Source organism: Tachyglossus aculeatus, chromosome 4, assembly GCF_015852505.1.
Source record: "Tachyglossus aculeatus isolate mTacAcu1 chromosome 4, mTacAcu1.pri, whole genome shotgun sequence".
NCBI classification, from domain to species: domain Eukaryota; kingdom Metazoa; phylum Chordata; class Mammalia; order Monotremata; family Tachyglossidae; genus Tachyglossus; species Tachyglossus aculeatus.
In genome coordinates this window covers 124,475,446-124,494,821 of record NC_052069.1, presented here as the reverse complement: position 1 = coordinate 124,494,821, position 19,376 = coordinate 124,475,446, and the positions used below count along the sequence as shown (strand labels likewise).

The 19,376-nt window shown below is 46.5% G+C and overlaps 1 protein-coding gene across 4 annotated transcripts in view; it reads left to right on the top strand.

The window, feature by feature from the left end:
- LRSAM1 (leucine rich repeat and sterile alpha motif containing 1) overlaps positions 1-19,376 on the top strand; it is a 36,200-nt gene that overhangs the window by 8,922 nt on the left and 7,902 nt on the right. For 2 of the 4 annotated variants that reach the window (XR_005450370.1, XM_038745376.1), the window contains exons 7-19: positions 1,220-1,304; positions 1,805-1,926; positions 3,039-3,129; positions 3,997-4,127; positions 5,025-5,054; positions 7,066-7,188; positions 8,899-9,038; positions 9,210-9,254; positions 10,081-10,151; positions 10,683-10,782; positions 14,230-14,317; positions 14,731-14,805; positions 16,267-16,347. Coding sequence is in view for 3 of the 4 variants with exons in the window: in XM_038745376.1 (XP_038601304.1) it covers positions 1,220-1,304; positions 1,805-1,926; positions 3,039-3,129; positions 3,997-4,127; positions 5,025-5,054; positions 7,066-7,188; positions 8,899-9,038; positions 9,210-9,254; positions 10,081-10,151; positions 10,683-10,782; positions 14,230-14,317; positions 14,731-14,805; positions 16,267-16,347 (1,182 nt within the window). In the remaining variant the exon portion in view is untranslated. The remainder of the gene's footprint in view (positions 1-1,219; positions 1,305-1,804; positions 1,927-3,038; positions 3,130-3,996; positions 4,128-5,024; positions 5,055-7,065; positions 7,189-8,898; positions 9,039-9,209; positions 9,255-10,080; positions 10,152-10,682; positions 10,783-14,229; positions 14,318-14,730; positions 14,806-16,266; positions 16,348-19,376) is intronic. The other 2 variants (XM_038745377.1, XM_038745378.1) reach the window with 2 other exon arrangements.

Below are 19,376 nucleotides of genomic sequence, written 5' to 3'. Positions count from 1 at the left end.
GAAAGCCTTGGGCTTCAGAACATTTCTGTTTGTTAGACATAATGCTGAATGATCACATTTGGCATTTTTCCCCCTGAGGAGCCCTCATTTCACTGATGCCCCTCAGTCACAACTGCCCCAAGGCCTGGAGAGAGCCAGAGCAATGTCCTTAACTTCCAGCCCTCACAGATTTTAAGCTCTTTCCATCTGGTTCCTATTTCCACTCCATTCCATGAGCTCTGGTCTCCATTCTTGGCATCTCTACAATTGTTTAGCCCTTCAGAGTGGCGACCTCTGATCTGTTTGACTCCAGCCAACTTAAGCATCATCTGCTTTGTTGCAAACATCTTTAAAAATACTCTTGATTTAGGGCATTGATCCAGCCACGTCCAGGGTTCGGATGCAATTAGTCTAAAATGATCAGTCAAATCCTGCTGGGATATCAGCAGTGAATAAGGCACTCAGCTGCAGATTGCTTAGTGGGTGGTATAAACCAGGATGAATGAAGTTTGTAGTCATTTTCAAGTAGGCTTGGTGAATATCAGTAGGGCTGACTCTTCCTTGAGGTATATTTAATTTGCTCTCTTAAAGTTGGAAAAGCTCTGGGTAGAAGACTAGTATATTTGTAGTTTTCAGTCATATTTGAGAGACACTCAAAGAGACCCAGGTTTCCTTCCTAGTTGGTCTTTTTTTTTTCCTGAAGGTGCTAACAGGGTACAAAAGTGATTGGTTTGTGTTATTTTTCATTTTCTTTTGCTCACAACTGGAGGAAGCAGCGTGGCCTAGTGGAAAGAACAGAGGCCTTAGGTGAGAGTATCTGGGTTCTATTCCCAGCTCTGCCACTTATCTGCTCTCTGACTTTGGGCAAGTCATTTAACTTCTCTGGGCCTCAGTTACCTCATAGTGAAATAGGGATTAAGACTTTGAGCACCCCCTGGACTCTGTCCAACCTCATTAGCTTAAATCTACCCCAGTGTTTAGTACAGTGCCTGGCACATAGTATGTGCTCAATAAGTACGATTAAAAAAAGAGGAAGTGAGCAGAGCAGTAACTCATATTTAGCAGTCTGCTTTGCAGGGAAGAAAAGCAGATGGCCTAGGTAGACAGTTTCTCATTGATGTGATCTATAAAGGGTCCTTTCCAGAAATATCCATGCTTTTCCTTCAGGGAAGACTGCCATGTAACTCTGTAGGGAATCCTGTGTTTTGTAGTCTGCCTTTTCTTTTTCTCTCTGCCCTAGGTCTTAAATGTTGAAAAAAATCTGTTGAAATTTCTTCCCCAATCCATTGGCGACCTGGCCCAGCTCCAGACCCTCAATGTGAAAGGTATGCCGACTGGTCCTGATGCCCATAATTGTAGAATCCAAGTATTATGCAATCATAGGTGCCATTGGGTTTCATTGCAGCAGGGGACAGTCCCAGAGTCTGCTTAGACAGGAACTAACATTAAAGTCCAGGTAACAGGCAAGATCTGAAGTCAGGCCCCTTGGGTTCAGCTGGGTAGAGAGCCAGGAGACTGGGGGTGTGCCTGAGGGATGAGGAAAGGAGATTGTGTCAACCTGATGTAAGTTGCTTTTCCATCTTGCATTCTTGCCAGGGGGAGCAGAACAGGTGGTGGAGGGGGCTGCTTGTTAGCTTAGGTGACAGAAGCAGCTGGCTGCCACTTGTTTAGCTGAGGATCTGGATAGTCTGATTGGCTTGCAGCTGGCTGACTGTATTAGAACATGTGATAGAAAACTATCCTGCGGCCCCAGAAATCCAACTGACAGTTAATAAAGCATTTGAAGGTAGGTGCTGTTAACCGTGACCGTGGGGATCTTTTCCAGATAATAAACTGAAGGACCTGCCCGACACCCTCGGAGAGCTCCGAAGCTTGCGCACTCTCGACGTTAGTGAGAACCCGATTCAGAGACTGCCCCAGATGCTGGCTCACGTTCGCACTCTGGAGGTACGTAGAGAGCCAGCTGGCTTTCGGTCTTTGGCCTCTCTTATGTGGTCATGGGGATGGAGAATTGGGTCACGCTGAAAAGACAGCGTCCATCAATAGAGCTGGACCATCAAATCCAGATCATTGAGGATCAACCTTAGCACCCCAAAATCGAATAACCTTGGGTGGTGTTGAGGTGCACCAAGTCCCACTTAATGGTTTGGAGGGAATGAATAGGGGACTGAGGTGACATTATGTTGATGCTCACATGGAGATTTCATGGGCACCATTGTTATCGGGTTGGCAGTGGGTAACATTGGCATTGATGAAATGATGATTTCAGCATCATCCTGTCCTCTCACTCCCTTGCATTCTAGACTTAGTCATAATTAGCCCTAATGGATAAATCCACCCATAAGAGCTACATTAGGCACCCGGGGGCAACCAGTAACAGCATTGTGGGTCCCGGGGGGTCGCTCTCAGTAATGGTATCACTTCGGAAGTCAATTTGGGGTTACCATACAAGTTGTTCCTGGGCTCCCAAGGGTGTTTGCTTCAGTGACGGGCATCAGCTGTGTCCCAGAGTCCATAAGGACTGATGGAAGTGTTGCTGGCATTTACTGGCTTCAAGGGAGAATTTGGGCCCATGAGAAATGGCAGGGCTGGGTGTACTGGAGTGCTCAGGGTGGATGTTCTCCTGTGGATTTTTTGTTGTCTTGTTTTTGAAACAAAAGTAAATTCGCAAAGCTTATTTCCAAATGACTTACCCAGTTTAGATGAGAATTTCTAGAAGTTTGAAAAAACCTTGAGGACTTAAATATCATCTCTCAATAGAAACCCTGAGAGCTAAGCAGTGTTCCACTGGTTCAGACCACTTGACCGCCCAGCTGAGTATTCTGTTTCTGCCAGTGACCCTGAAGAAATATAATCTCTCAATAAAAACCCTGAGAACTAAACAGTGTTTCAGTGGTTCAGACCACTGGACTGCCCAGCGCAGTATTCTGTTTCTGCCAGTGACCCTGAAGGTTGCTGGGAGGAACACTGTGATGGTTGCCCTCCCTGACAGCCACCCACTCGGAGAGGTGGAGTCCCCTTATGCTTTTGATGAAAACTCTTCTTTTGATGTTCTGCAGTGTCTGACGCTTGACGCTCCAGCTATGATTTATCCTCCGGGGACTGTCTGCAGTGCTGGAACAGAAGCCATTCAGCAGTTCCTGTGTAAAGGTAAAGCTCGAGAACATAAGTTTTTAGTCCCACTGGGCTGGGGGCCTGCTGCCCCTGAGAGAGCTGAACACAGGAATACCTTGGTTGTACAAGTTAGTGGGGAGGGCAGTATATGAAGGAGATAAATGGGTGGCAGAGTCTGCATCTTTTTCTCCTATATCCCTAGCTGGTGGTTGTTCTCGTAAAGACAAAGGAGAAGTAGAAAATTTGCCTGGACCATGCCATTTCTCAGGGCTGAACATTTTCCACATTTTGGGGTCAGAATACTCTCTTCTATAGGGTTTTATCTCAGGGAAAGAGGAACATGGCCAACTCCCACTTATTCAGTTGTCATGCTTTATCACAGGTGGACTAGTGGAAGGTGGGCACAACATGGGCCGTACCCATACAGGGCACAGACACTGCAGCCATTCAAGATTTTTAGCAGAGTGGCCTCTGCTCTGGGGACTTGGGTATTCCGTCCACAAGTATCCCTATCACTTAAGAGGCTGGCAGGAGAGAATGGTCAGGGTGCAGCCTAGGCTTCTAATTTGGCATGCCATAATGGTAATTAGGACACAGATCTGAAATGGTCTCCTGTATCCCAGGGTGGACATTAGATCTTCCAGCCCAGATAGAGGGTAGCATGCTTTCTAGAAGGGAGAGAGAGTGAGTGAGAGAGAGTGAGAGTGTATGTGTGCATATGCACATGTGCATTGTGGACTTCCTCTGTCTGCCCTGGCCCTTTTTCTTAACTGACTCAGGAGGCTACTGATGGGTGTTTACCACCTCTTCCCTGGTCTTCACAATGACTTGAATCCAGAGCTTGCCCCCAGTGAGAGCCCCCCGACTGGCCGTACTGACAGACTTGCCTCTGGTCTCTTCCAGAATCTGGGCTTGAGTATTATCCCCCTTCCCAGTACCTGCTCCCTCTTTTGGAAAGAGATGGAGAAGAGCTGTCCATAGAAAGCACGGATGGACTCACAAGTAGATTTGCAAGGGAGGAAACAGAGTGGCAGGTAAGGATCATCTCCCTGGCTCAGATAGACACCGTGCCCTTCTATAGATACCTCTGGGGACTGCGGGATTAGCCGAATAAGGGTTGCGTGATTCTCTTGTCATTTGTTGGTTGTTTGAGGTGTTCACGCAGGTAGATGTAGGCATCAGTTTACTAAGCATTCTGCAGGAAGGGCTCCAGAGAGAGATGCAGCACAGGAACTGTACCAAAAGTGAGGGGCTTTCAAGTAGTGTGGGGGACAATCCCTCTGGTAACTGAGTGTCCTCGGTTGGGATGCTGACTCTACTCTTGCTTCTTCAGGAGAGGGCCAACAGTGCTTCTGCTCCTGAGGATCAATCAATCAATCAATCGTATTTATTGAGTGCTTACTGAATGCAGAGCACTGTACTAAGCACTTGGGAAGTACAAGTTGGCAACATATAGAGACAGTCCCTACCCGACTGTGGGCTCACAGTCTAAAAGGGGGAGACAGAGAACAAAACCAAACATACTAACAAAATAAAATAAATAGATCAGAGCCCAGGACCCTTTGCTTCTGTGACCCAGTTGGGATTTTCTCATCGTCTGCGGAGCTGGCTCTAGGGCTTTGGAGAATTAACGCACTCTTAGATTGTGAACCCCGCCAAGGGACGGGGATCATGTGTAATTCCCACCTGTGTATTCTCTCCTAGTGCTTAATACAGTATTCTGTACACATTAAATACTTAAGGATGGTGCTCTGCACACAGCCCTCAATAAATACGATTGAATAAAATGTGACTGAATGAAAGTACAACTACTACTACTACCTTGTCACAGTCCTTGAATCTCTAAGGCTGCCAGGCAACTGTTGCTTAAACCCTTTGTCTGGGATCCCCTTAAGAACTCTTCCCTAACTTCTGCTGTTTTTATTTTTCAGAACAAATTCTCAGATTATGAAAAGAGGAAGGTAAGGCAAACTCCTTTTTCTGCCTCTATAATTGTTCAGAAGTTCATCATTATGATTCGTCTCTTTCAAAGGGAAAGACAGAACAACACAGGGAGCCAATCACTATCCCTTTTTCTCTTTGGAAATAGAATTATCAGTAACGTTTGAATTTATAACCTCTTTTTTTCCCCAAGGGGCTAAAGACACTTTGTTTTGTGTTCATTCATTCGACCTCCAAATGTCCATAATACATTAGTCCAGTGCTCTCTACACAGTAAGGGCTCAATAACTACCATTGATTGATTGAGGTGAGGAGAAGAAAACTGACCCTAAAAGAAGTAGAATGGTTTTTTTGGACTCCTTGCCCATTGCACTTTGCCCTTCACATTGGGAAGGTTTTTAGGAGAATCCATAGCCATATATCATTTGTTTTCTTTCCAAGGACCTCGGGGATCTCCCCTCTGCAGACTCCATTGGCTTTACACATATTTTATCTACCTTAGTCTGGCAGACTTTCTCCTTCTCCTCTCCCATTCCATGTTGAGCCACTCTTTCATCCCCCCTATTTTTGTAGACCAAAACCATGGATCTAGAAGTCAGGAGACATAGGTTCTTATAACAGTTTGCCACCAGATTGCTGTGGGATTTCAGACAAATCATTTACTTAATCTGTACCTCAGTTTCTTCATCTTTAAAATGGAGATAATACCTAACTCTCCCTACCTTACAGGAATGTTGGAAAGATAAAATGAGATCATCATTATGAAAGTGCTTTGGAAAACATAAAATCAATCATATTGATTAAGTGCTTACTGTGTGCAGAGCACTGTACTAAGTCTTTGGGAGAGTAAAATACAACAGAAATGGTAGACACATTCCCTTCCCTCAACAAGCTTACAGCCTAAATGAGGGGACAGGCATTCAAATAAATTATAGCTATGTGCATAAGTGTTGTGGAGCTGAGGGTGAATAAAGGGTGCAAATTCAAGTGCAAGGGTGAGGTAGAAGGGAATGGGAGAAGAGGAAATGAGGGTTTAGTTGGAGAAGGCGTCTTGGAGAAGATGTGGTTTTAATAGGGCTTTAAAGGTGGGGGAGAGATCATCTGTTGAATATCAATCTATAGTATTTATTGAGTGCTTACTGTGAAGAGCTCTGTATTAAGCACTTCAGAGAGTGCAGTATAACAGTGTTGGAAGACACATTCCTTACCCACAACAAGTCTAGGGGGATAATGAAAGATGAGGGAAAAAATATATGTGAAAGCATAACATACGCTGTTACTATTCATAGTATTGTTAAGCTTTTTGTGGAGAACTGGAGTGGTTAGAAGGCAGGAAAGAAAATCAGTAGGGAACAGGAAGTACACTGAAGGAGTTGGGGGGGAACCTATTTCGGAAGAAGTGTGACAGATGGTTAGGACATCCTCTTACTCAGGCTGTTAGATAGCTTCAAGCCCGCTCCTCTGCAAATGCCAGCTATCTTGGCAGAGCAGAGGAGGGGTCCTGCTGTAGACCAGATTTAAACTAAAATTAGCTGATGGACAACTAGAAAGGGACAGAACTAACCAGATCTAATTCTATGGGCTTTTAAATCTGTCTAGAAATTCTGTGGAGGGTAGATGTAAACATGTAGGCCAACTCCTCTCTGATTGGGGCTTTTCCCTGCTCCTGTTTACTCCTGGGGCAAAGTAGGACCTACCCAGATGATGGGGTTGTTTTCCCAATTAATTTGCACAGAGTGAAGCAGAAAGGTTTCCATTTCTCAGTCCCAAGGGCCCCTTCAGCCACATAAATATGCTCCAGCATCATTTGGGTCTTGGCTTTTGACCCCAGTAGTATTTCTGATTCTTTCCTGTGTGCCATGTTGGTTTTGCAGGCCTTGTGGGCTGCACACTCTCATGGCCAGTTGAACCTGCTTGGGGTGTGCTTTGCCTTCTAGTGCTTAGCTGCATTCTGTTTTCCAAGAGTGAAAAGGACCTGGTAGTGAGCTAGGCTTATTTACCTGGATCAACCATTTGGGTTTCTGTCCCCAGGAACAAAAAATGCTGGAAAAGCTGGAATTTGAGCGACGCCTGGATATTGGGCAGCGGGAGCATGCCCAGCTCCTCCAGCAGAGCCTCAGTCAGAAGGATGAAATACTGCAGACTGTCAAAGAGGTATGTCCATTCCAAGCCTGTGGTCAGTAGTCCTCTTCAGTGGTGCTTGGTGAACATTGCCCTGTGCTCTCTCCAAGGTACTATAATCTAGGCCAGAGCCTTGTTGGAGAAGGACAGTAGGGGCTGGAGAAAGCACAAGACTTCTGTTCTGCAGGGGTTTTTTTTCCTCAGCTGGTCCCATCTTTGCCCTTTCCACCTCTAAAGTGCTTATTCTCTCTCCCCGTGTACCACACCATCCCTTTGGTTTCCCACTGGTTTGTCTCATTCATATGGTCCCTGACAGCTCACTCGTCAGACCCAAGGTGCTCAGGTAGAAGGAGCAGTTCAATGTGGGGATTAATTGCAAGTTAGAACTCCAGTCTGGCAGGACATGATCTTGGAGGTGGTAGGAAGGAAATCTGTGGAATCATGAAGGTACCAACAGGGTGAGTGCAATTCCCTGTTCACCAGATTTCTTAGCAACAGCACAGGGGGCACCCTTTGAGGCTTGTAGGTGGTCCGTTCAAAGCAAACACGGTAGTTGGTAAGCAGATGGAATTTGTTATCTAGGAAGTTGTACAGGATGAAAATATTAGCAGAGTCAAAAAAAGCTTCATTAAATTCATGGACGAGAAGTCCATAGTTACTAAAAGGTAGGATGGGAGGGAAAAATTAGAAATGTTAGTTGATTCATTAAGATGTATTTCAAGAAGGACACTCATCACACTGTTCTTCCAAAAGCCCCGTTGGAGACAGGTTACTCAGCAAGAAGGGCAATGGGGGGTCTGACTCAGGAATGACATTGTTCCCAGTCTCAGATTCTTATGTTCTTGGAACTTAAGCAGTACTGGGGCCAGTGACGGTATGTGGGCCATCAGGATGGCTCATTACATTTCAGCTCCTTTCCCCCAGAGTTCATGTCCTCGGCCTCTTAACTACTGTTGACTCTTGGGAGATCCTGTTCCCCTGAGTTATATGCTGTGCTCTGGGAGAAGGATAGATCAGTAAAACGTAAGCCTGTTTACTCAAGGTGTATTCCGGTATTGGCTAAATGTAATAGGTTGGTTTAATTGTGGATGCCAGTTAGGTCAGAAGTTCAGCCTTATATCCTAACAATATGCCTGATTCATACCAGTAGTTTTTAATTGTGAGTGACTTGAGCTGGGATGGTCCTGGTATAGCATCCTTGATCTTCCCACACTGTGGGATCTTCCCACACTTCCTTGAACTTCCCACACTTTCCACAGACTGTGAGCCCACTGTTGGGTAGGGACTGTCTCTATATGTTGCCAACTTGTACTTCCCAAGTGCTTAGTACAGTGCTCTGCACACAGTAAGAGCTCAATAAATACGATTGATTGATTGATTGATTCCCAAAGAGTCCCCTTCTCGTCTCTCTGGGGCCTTGGATGAGTAGCTTAGTTTGTAGTGGCTGTTACCATGAGACTCAGGGGGACCACGGAACCACGTAGAACTGACCTCACCCTTTCCACAGCCATCTTGCCCTGCTTTGACCAAGGTCTCCCTGCTAAGTGACAGAAGCGCAGGCTCCCCTCACCCCTCCCCAAAACTAGCAGACTGTTGTATGTTTCTAGCTTCCTCTCCCCTAATTGGCATCCAGTTCCATGGACCCACAGAGGGGTTGAAGCTGATTTTAAAGGGATAAGAGAGAATTGCAAGGACTTGCAACTGTGAGTGTCCATACTCTAAGAACTGGGCTTCCCTTTCCAGGAACAGGTTCGGCTAGACAAGGGCTTGAGCGAGCATCAGAGGTATCTGGAGGGAGAGCGTTTGCGGCTACAGGAGCAACTAAAGCAAACTGAGCAGAACGTCTCCAGTCGGATTCAGAAGCTGCTGGAAGAAAATCAGCGGTGAGATAGCCACTCCCTCCCAGCGCCCAACTCGTTATTTCCTCATGGCTCTACTGGCTGTGGGGTCCTGCTCTAACAGTAGAGCCATGCAGGGATGTCAGGGTGCAGTCTCATTTTTGGTTGAAAGGGGCTCTCTGGTTGTTAAAAGAAATCTGCTGTTTTCCTCCACAGACAAAAGAAAAGTTCAGAAATCTTGAAATCACTAGAAAATGAAAGGTAAGCATCCAGCTTCTAAAAAAGGTGTTATTTTCTGACTTGCTCATGCTTTCACTAGCAGGGACAGAGAAGTGTATCATGGTCGTTATTGTCTACTGACTCTGTTACATTGTACTCTCCCAAGTGCTAAGTACAGTGCTCGGCACCAAGTGGGCACTCAGTAAATTTGATTAATTAATCGATTGATTATTACCCTTGAGGGAGGGCCTGGGGGCTGAACATGAGAATGGGTTATAGGGCAAGGAAAAGGTGGAGGAGAGAGGAGCTGCCAGTTTTAGATTCAGGTTCTGGGGCTAGAGCTTGCACACTGGAAATTTACTTAAACTCTCAAGTCCTGAATGCCCAAATCAGAACTGCTTTCATGCACTGCTTCAGAACTCTTTTGATTTCCATGGACAGGACTACTGGGTCACAAACAGGATTCCTAAGATCTCAGCGGGTACCCCATCCAACTTGAAGGCCCTGGGAATACTCACCACAGGTGCTTCCCTGGCAGTTAGACCTGTAATCACTAGCAGATTAAACTGGTAGTGCACTCTTAGGGGAATATCCTTCAGTGAGCCGTCGTGTTTATAGAAGACACATTCCAGGGGTCACTGCTGCCATCTTTGGTTTGATCACTAGGCTGTGATATTAATGGTTCAGTCCCACGGGACATGGCCCCCTTGGATGTTCACTCTGTAGTTCCTCAGCCTTTGAAAGGGATCCCTGAACATCTCAATAAGCTGAGGCGATATGTTGGAGATCTTGGGAAATAGCTACCCAACTGGTTGAAATCTGAAATACATATTCATTGTCTTTAACTGACTTTTGTGTTGCTTACTAGAATAAGGATGGAGCAGCTAATGGCCATAACCCAGGAGGAGACTGAAAATCTGCGCAGAAGAGAAATTGCTTGTGAGTTTTGGGGATGGCAGGTGGTAGGTGATGGGGGTACTTGCGGGCAACTGTGCAAAAACAGCACTGATGAGTAAAAAATATCTACTCTAAAGACTGTTGACCCCAACAAAGCCATTGATTATTCCTTCTTTCTTTCCTTCCTACTGAGTGTATGGGATTTAACAATTAGTCTGCTTTTTGAGGGGAACAGATCAAGTGAGTTGCAGGTAGCCCAAAACCAGTAAGTGGAGGGACTAGAGGAAGGTAGAGGGGCCCCAGAGGGTGACAGGAGGAGGGCAGGAGAGAGTCTGTGATGGTCTTAGCTGAGTGGTAAAGGGAATATTAGAAGGAAGAAGAGATGTCTAGGGGAAGGAGGGTTGGTTTTTGATAATTTTTAGACCGAAATTATCTTTTAAAATGTTTGCAAGGTGCTGCGAAACAATTCAGAAGGGGTATATGTGAACCCTTTCAGAGGGACTAGGAAAGAACAAGTGAGAGCCCCAATCTCTTAAAGAAAGGAGATTAAATTGTCCCTTGGTGTTTTCTCAGCTGCCATGCAGCAAATGTTGACCGAGAGCTGCAAGAACAGACTTATCCAGATGTCCTATGAGTCTCAGCGACAAAACCTGGTCGAACAAGCATGTTCCAGGTGAGGAGGATGGGAGCAATTGAGGCATACTAGACAGTTGAGTGGATGGGAGGAATACAACCTAGAGCTGGGATTCATTGACTAACATGGTATTTGTTAAGTGCTTACTGTATGCCAGGCACTGACTGGGGCAGATTCAAGCTAATCAGGTTGGACACAGTCCCTGTCCCATATGGGGTTCATAGTCATAATCCCCATTTTCAGATGAGGGAACTGAGGCAGAGAGAAGTTGTGTCTTGACCAAGGTTACCCAACAGACAAGTGGTAGAGCCAGGATTAGAACCCTGGTCCTTCTCACTCCCATGCTCTTTTCACTAGGCCATGATGCTTCGCTGTCCACTAGCCATGTCTAGAGAGTATATTTCTTGACAGGAAATTTCCTGAAGAAAAATATGGCTTACCCCTTGAAGTTTTGGGTCAAACCCAACACAAAATGTCAGTGTTAAAAGGGTTTGTCTTAGGTAGTGGACAATATATGTGGAACAAGGCATCTAGTTTCCCTGGTTTCCACCAGGAAAATCCTGACATTGGCATATTTGGCAGATTGAAAGCATTTTGAACTTTGTATGCTCAGCTCCATCTCCCACTCTACTGCCATTTTTGGGTGGGGCAGCGGTCCCTCATGACAGCAGTACCCAAAATCCAGGCAGAAGGATAAAAGGGCTGAGCAGAGCCCCCTCACATATCAGGAACAGAGACATATCAGGAAGCAGGATGTTTACTTTCAGCATAATGCTTTACAGCCCTTACATGTTGAGACTCAGAGTTCTGTTGTAAAATCCTCTTAATGTTAACTGGGTAATGAGCCAGATATCATTAGCATCATTGATACGGACAGATTTCATGATTCCTTTCCACTTGCTATTCAGTTTACCTCAGGTAGTTTCCACCATTATGTGATTTGAGGCAAGTTAGTTCCTCTCCCTTATTTTTGTTTCTTCATCTGTAAAGCATAGCCTGTATTGCATGCCCTGAGAAGTTGGACAAGATTCTGGTACTGTTCCAGGACAGCATCGTGGGTCTTGTTAGAGTTGGAAGCGCCCTGTCCGACCTATTCCCCATCACCAATCAATCAATCAATCAATCGTATTTATTGAGCGCTTACTGTGTGCAGAGTACTGTACTAAGCCCTTGGGAAGTACAAGTTGGCAACATATAGAGACAGTCCCTACCCAACAGTGGGCTTACAGTCTAAAAGGGGGTAAAGCTTGGTTGTGTGTTAGGCCTAGTCCTGTTCAGTTTATTTTACCTAGCCTTGCTGGAGAGTGCAGCAAGGTACCCAGACGCCAGGGTTAGAATATGCTTCTGCTGTTCCAGAAAACCTTTCCAATTCAATGGAAGTCCTAGAGACAGCCAGTCAATAGTTGCAGTGAATTACTGTTCCCTAGGGTCCCTACATCTGAGGAGATCTGCAGATTACTGTACTCTTTTTGAAGAGGTAATTCAGTACTATAAACTGACAATAGTCTGAAGAAAGCAGAGGTACTGAATCAGCCTGCACCTGAAAACCTTACACACAACCAAAGGTCTGCATTGGCCAAATGCTCCCCCAAATTCTAGACCTACCTGTTACATAGACAGCACCTTTTCCATAAATGCAACAGTAGATAAGGAAGTGGAAAATCAAGAAGGACTGCATATCCTTTGAGTCATTGACAGAATGTGGCAGTAACATACGGTGTGAGGTTTCAGACCAAACTGAAGGTCTACAGGGCTGTGTATGCTTTTCAGCCTTCTATATGGTTATGAGACCTGGGCCTTGATCTGCTACAAAAGTCACATCTAGCTCCATAAACATGACTTGTGGGCCTTCTTCAGCATTACCCGTTAAGGCAGTAAAGTCCTTGAACAAAGTTAATGTACTAGTTCTGAAGCTAAGCCCACTGCAACACTGTTTTACTGAGTGGAATGTGCAAAGAGAGTACAAGATTGTAGGCTGTCCAAACAACTGTTCTAGAGCAAGCTGTAATGGGGCAACTAAAAGCAAAGGGGATAGAGGAAACGGTTTAAGGATGCCATTAGGCACAGCCACAGCCTAGGCACATTCCATAGCTTCAGGGCTGAAAATAGGGAGACAGACAGCCAGAAAGGTGTGGCTCGTTTTTGGAGCAGAAGACTGAGACAGAGGCAAAATTGTAAAGGAACCACATTTACAACACTCCCCCTCCCATGCTGGAAAGTCCCGGCCACCAGGGTAACAACCTAATGGTTAGAATGTTTTTTTTAACTCTCAGCACCCGAGATAGCTCTATATTTGTTTAGGATGTAGAAGCAAAGTGTTCCATCTCTTCCCAGTTCATGGAAAGAGTATGAACCTAGGAGTCAGAGAATCTAGGTTCTAATTCCAACTCTGCCACTTGTCTGCTGTTTGACTTTGGACAAATCACCCAGTTTCTCTGTCCCTCAGTTTCCTCATCTACAAAATGGGGAATAACCCCTACTCCCTTTTACTTAGACTGTGAGCCCCATGTGGGACCAGGACTGTGTCCAACCTGGTTATCTTGGGTCTCCCCCAGTGCTTAGTACAGTGCTTGGCACATAGTAAGAGCTTGACAGGTACCATAATTATTAATTGTTATGTAAGGGAAAATATTAATCCGCATGAATTCCTTAGGAATTAAGAAAATGGGGGACGTGGTGATTTTATTTCAGAATTTCCAGGGGCTTGTGGTACAGGCTGCATCTCACTAAGGATTAGACGAGGTGCCTGCCAACCTGGTGTGGCATTCCCCTCCACATCCATTGGCCTATTTCTTTTTATGATGGCCCACATTGAATCCCTCACCTCAGCAACAAACAAATGGAAGCATGCACAGATCACTGCTTGGCAGCTGCTGATGACCGGATAGCTTGCCTTGGAGAGCGGAGCAGATATCTGGGTAGAGGGGGAAAGTTAGCTTCCTTTCCACATCTGTGTTTTGGCATTGGCAAAAATGGGGCAAAGAAGCCCCTCTCCTACTGTTACCAAGGAGGCTCAGGGTTGTCCTTCCCCTCTTTCTGCTGACTAAATGGAGCAAAAACCTCGTTACTTCTATGGCCCCCTACTGCAGTGTCCCATCATCCCTCTAGTAGTAGCCAATCTCTTGCCGCTTCTTCCAGCAGCTTTCCAAAAGCCTGGGTTATTCCCATATGTGCATTGGGGGCTGACTCATGGTGGTTTGGGCTGCCACTCTAGACCCTTGAAGTACGGTGCTGAAATGGCCTACCAAATTAGGGGTGACAATAGGGATTCTCGAACGTCGTTTTAGACAGCTACAAAATTGAAGTGTCAGTTGAACTTTTAACCACTTCTCCTCGTGAGTGCAGCTAGATAGGCCTTCGATGCTTTTGCCGGTTGGTTGCACTGACCCAGATTGCATTTACACATGTCCCATCTCTTCCCGGTCCTTTTTTATGGGGCCAATGGGGGAGAGGTGGAGCACCCCTCAGTTGCTGTTTCTCTTGCAGCATGGCAGAGATGGATGAGCGTTTCCAACAGATTCTGGCTTGGCAGCAGATGGATCAGAACAAGGCTATCAGCCAGATCTTACAGGAGGTGAGTTTGGAGTCCAAAAGACAGTACTTACATGGGGACTGGAAGGAAACCCTCAGGAAAAGCCTTTGGAGTTCAAATGGTCAGGGGGCCAGGGTTGCAGAGCCAGCCCATATCTCAAAGGAAGTCTTCCTTCTTAAGACTATAGATGGGATCGATGGCCCCTGTTAGCTTCGTGACAATTTCTTCCTGGGGAATTGGCACTGGATCTCTGAATCATAAGGCGACGAGGAGCTGGGGGTAGGGGAGGCTGGAGGTGGCAGCAAAACCGAGAAAAACTGGCCCTTTGCCCTTCCCAAACGGAAGGAACTGTAGGATGCTGGGGTCCCATCCCGAACTGCCGAGAGGTTGCCATGATGCCGCTTGGGGCCCACTCTGTCTGGCTGAGCTAAACAGAATGCAATCTCCATTCTCAGAGCGCAATGCAGAAGGCAGCCTTTGAGGCCCTGCAAGTGAAGAAGGACCTCATGCACAGACAGATCAGGAACCAGGTGAGTTCCGGTGTAGCCAAGGTAAACCGCTTCTCAGTTAAATTCAGAAATGCGGCACACAGAGGTTCCCATCTTTAGAAATGTGTTTTGCTCCTTGATGATTTGACTAGAATACTGACTAGTGTCAGATTTGGAGTGGATCCACAGTACCAAACGGTAGAAGCCTGAAGCTCTTGGGATTGTATCCCGAGTCTATCCAGGACCACTCTGATAATGTGAGCCAGGTTCTATGTCGTCTGGCCATTGAGAGAGCAGGGACTTGGGTAGAGCCGGGAGAGGCCAGGAGGCCTTCACTCCTGCTCTGCACACTCTTTCTCTCCTGGTCCTCTAGCTCTCTCTCCAGTGCCCCATCCATTTTTCTTGCCACCCACCCACCTGAATTGCTCCTGAATTTAAAAGGAAAAGGGGTCGATTGGAGATCGGTTCACCCTGACCCTTTGGCCCAGCCTCCTTTATGTCTCAACTTCCTCTTTTCTTCCATGTGAGTGGGGGCTGGCTGCCTCTCACCTCCTAGGTGGGGTTAGGGGAACTTCCCGGTAAATGGCAGAAAAGCAAAATCCACCATCATTCATACCATCTAGTGATGAAGCCTAATGAAAAGCCTAGGTCCCCGAGCCATTAACACTGAATGGGGAACATCCCTGAGGTTCCCTTTCCGGGGCCTAGCCTCTGCCCTCCTACTACAGAATAGGCGTTGCCTGCTCTGATGTTGGATTCTGCGAGCTGGGTCTAGCTGGGGGAAATCCCTTTGCATTTTCATTAAGCATATTATAACTTTGCATATTTGCATGAGGTTCTTTTATTTATTCTTTTTTTTTTACTGTAACCAACCTGCCTTTTTTGTTTCTCTTATTTTTTTTAAATCCATATTGCCAAACATGAAGCGCATTTGTGTGAACATGTGGCTAGGTTGGTAGCAATTGTCGGAAACACCTGTGATGGACATCGGTTGAGCCCCGTGACTTGCCCAGTTGGCTGAGAGCTCAGAGATTGCTCTTTCTGGATTTAAGAGGGGCTCAGTTTAGGGGCCGGTGGTTCTGATCTGCCCAGCCCTGCTTTTTTGGTTCCCTAGCCCATCCTTGAGTTGCTACGTTCGAGCAAAGTGAATCTGCTTTGGGTGCGGCCGGCTGCATGATCTCAGCAGCCACATGGGAATACTTATAAGGCACAGAGGGGCCAAGGAGGGTTTGGCAAGTAGGGAAGAGGTGAAAGATCAGTGCCAGGTTTCGTGACCTTGTGAACAGGGGTGCTGCTGGGGCAGGGCAGTCATCTCCTCTCTGGCCTCAGTGATTAAGAGACTGCCGTCTTACAGCTCAGGTCCTGGAAGGTTCAGTAAAGGTCCCTCCATCCCACCCTCCTAACCCCCCGCCTCTCCCGGAAGGGCTGTTCAGGTGTCAGAATGCAGCCGAGTAAATCAGTCATTGGCAAATGTAAGTAAAAAATGTCTCATCTTCTGTTTAGATTAAGTTAATAGAAACTGAGTTATTGCAGTTGACACAACTGGAGTTAAAGAGGCAAGAACTGGACACAGAGGCACTGCAGGTATGTAGGGCTCTTCGTGATTGCTCCACCCCTCCCTCCACCCCCTCCCCTGACCTCGGATGAGTCTCGTCTGGGAGAGATGTGTTCTCTTGGCCTCCTGTGATTCCCCTTTTGCTTTGTCTGGCCTCACAACTCGTTTGTGGCGCAGCCCGTGGAAAGGACATCAAGAATTTCTGAGCTTAAATTCCCTCCCCAGCCCTCAGGACGTTGCTCACATGACTGACTGGGCTGATTCTGCCAGGGTCTGGAAGCGGTGAAGATCCCAAGTGACATTCCAAACCCAGTTCAGGAGGATCCGCGGGATCAAGCCAGTGGCTAGGAGGGGCCTGGATCCAGGCTTGGGGAGAGTCTCTCATCTCAGAGACCCCACCACAAGGGCGTTTCATCTTGTGTTCTCTTGGTTTGAAGAGGGAGCTGCCATGAGGGGTGCTACTTCTCTGAATCATGCTTCCAAGGCTGTTACTGCTACTGCTGCTGCTGCTGCTTCTACTCGCTCTTTGCCATCCTGCCATCTGGAGGGGAGGGGTGAAGAGAGGTGTCATTTCTGTGAGGTCGCCCCAGAGAGTAGAACTTGGGACATTCAGTTGTGACTTCTGTTTTTCAAAATTTCTTCCCTTGGGCCCTTTCAGCATCACTCTGCCTCTTTAAGACCCAGAGAGTGTTCACGTTCTGGTAGGGGCCCAAAAGCCCAAGACCCAGATGGTCCTGGCTCCTGGCGGGGAGGGGGCTGGCGGCATACGGGCGTGCTGGAGGGTTGGGAGAGCACTCTGGGGCGTTCGAGGAAATCGAGGTGGGTAAATCAGTGGGGAAAACTGACTAATGTGGAAGTTGGCCAAAAGAGTTGCAGCAAGAAGCCTAAAAAAATAGAATGGGTGAGTTGGTATGCTTGGTAGCTAGTCAGAATTTTGACATAAGTGGCATCCCTGGGACTGAGCGGGGGGGAAGACAACTAATGGGATACAGTGCTTCCATGCTGTAAACCTAGGAAAGGCAGGAGTGGGAAGACAGGGGGGCGTTTGACCCTGGGTGTGAAAGATAAGGTCAAGAGTAATAACTTAAAAATCTTGCCAGACTAGAGGAATGCCGCAGCACTTCCTTGGGAGGAAATTCCATTCTTAAGCAACAAAAATAAGGTCAGAAGAGTGTTCTAAAGACCACAGACCAAGATGAAAAAAGAGAGTAAGATATGTTAGACAAGACTGGGGAAGCCGTGGAACTAGTTCAGGTAAGAGTCCTGGGCGGCCTCAGTTATCCTCTCTAAGATTGGCTGAGTAATTCTTCAGGAAGAGGAGAAGCACCATGGCCCAGTGAAAAGATCCCAGACCTGGAAATTAGATGACCTGGGTTCTAATCCCAGCTCTGCCACCTGTCTGCTGTGTGACTTTGGGCAAGTCATTTCACTTCTCTGTGCCTCAGTTCCCTTGTCTCTGCACAGTGAGGATTCAATACCTGTTCTCCCTCCTACTTAGATTGTGAGCCCCATGTGGGATCTGATTATCTTGTATTCATTCAATCGTATTTATTGAGCGCTTACTGTGTGCAGAGAACTGTACTAAGCGCTTCTTCCCCCACTGCTTAGTACAGTGCTTGGCACATCATAAGTGCTTAACAAATACCACAATTCTTCTTCTGTTTCTTCGTATTATTATTATTAGGAGTGTCTAGGATAAATGACTGTCTTCTGGAACAGGTAGTCCCAGATCGTGTTCCTTCTAAACTATGGGTCAGCATAGCGGGCTTTGGGTGCCACACCCCAGGACTTCTAGGGCAAGCACTTGTGCAGGCTGTAGGGAGCATTTTGAGGCCTGAGGGCCTCATCCCTAAATAATAATAATAGTGGCATTTGTTAACGGCTTACCATGTGCCAGGCACTGTACTTAGCACTAGGGGAGATATAAGGTAATCGGGGTGGACACAGTCCCAGTCCAACACTGGGGTCACAGTCTTAATCCCCATTTTACAGATGAGGTAACTGAGGAACAGAGAAATTAAGTGACTTGCCCAACTCCCCCTTCTAGACTGTGAGCCCACTGTTGGGTAGGGACCATCTCTATATGCTGCCAAATTGTACTTCTCAAGCGCTTAGTACAGTGCTTTGCACACAGTAAGCGCTCAATAAATACGATTGAATGAATGAATGAAGTCACAGCCAACAAGTTGCAGAGCCAAGGTTAGCACCCAGGTCCTTCTGACTCCCAGGCATGTACTCTATCCACTAGGCCACGCTGCTTCCATAAAATAACTAGACCTAGACCCACTTTACCACGCTTGGGCTGGGCCTGCATTTCTGAGATAGAGGACTGTGCGAGGGCCCCAAGGCCGCATTTCCCAAGCCCACTGTTCACACTCAGTCCTGGATGCACAGAAACATCTGTTCCTCAAATCTGGCTCTTTCCCTCCTCCCCCGTGGCCGGGCAGCTCCCTGGACCTGCTATATGAAGCAGTCAGTCTGTCAATCGTATTTATTGAGCTCTTACTATGTGCAGAGCAATGTACTAAGTGCTTGGGAGGGTACAATATAGCAATGAAACAGACAAATTTCCTGCCCACAGTGAGCTTACAGTCTAGAGGAGCTACCATCCATAGTGTAGGGGAAAAAAGAAAAGGAACAGTGGTCCCAGAACTCAGAAGGAAAGAAAATACATGGGATTTGATTCTGAGTTGGGGATGGACCTGGTACAGATGGGTTGTGAGAGAGCCATTCAGGAGTAAAGACCATAATTTTATTCATTGTAATACTCTTGCTGGGAGGGAAGGCCAAAAAAACCCAGCAATCAATCAATCAGTGGTATTTACTAAGCACTTAACCATACTAGGCACTTGGAAGAGTGCAGTACAACAGAATACAATAGAATGTTCCCAGACCATAACGAGCTTACGGTCTAGAGGAGGAGACGGACATATATATGAATAAATAATTTATAATATGTAATTTAAAGATATGTACGTAAGTCCTGCGGGGTTGGAGTTGGGAGTGTTAAATATACAGCACAAGGATATTCTGTTTCATAAAAGGAAACTAAGGAAGA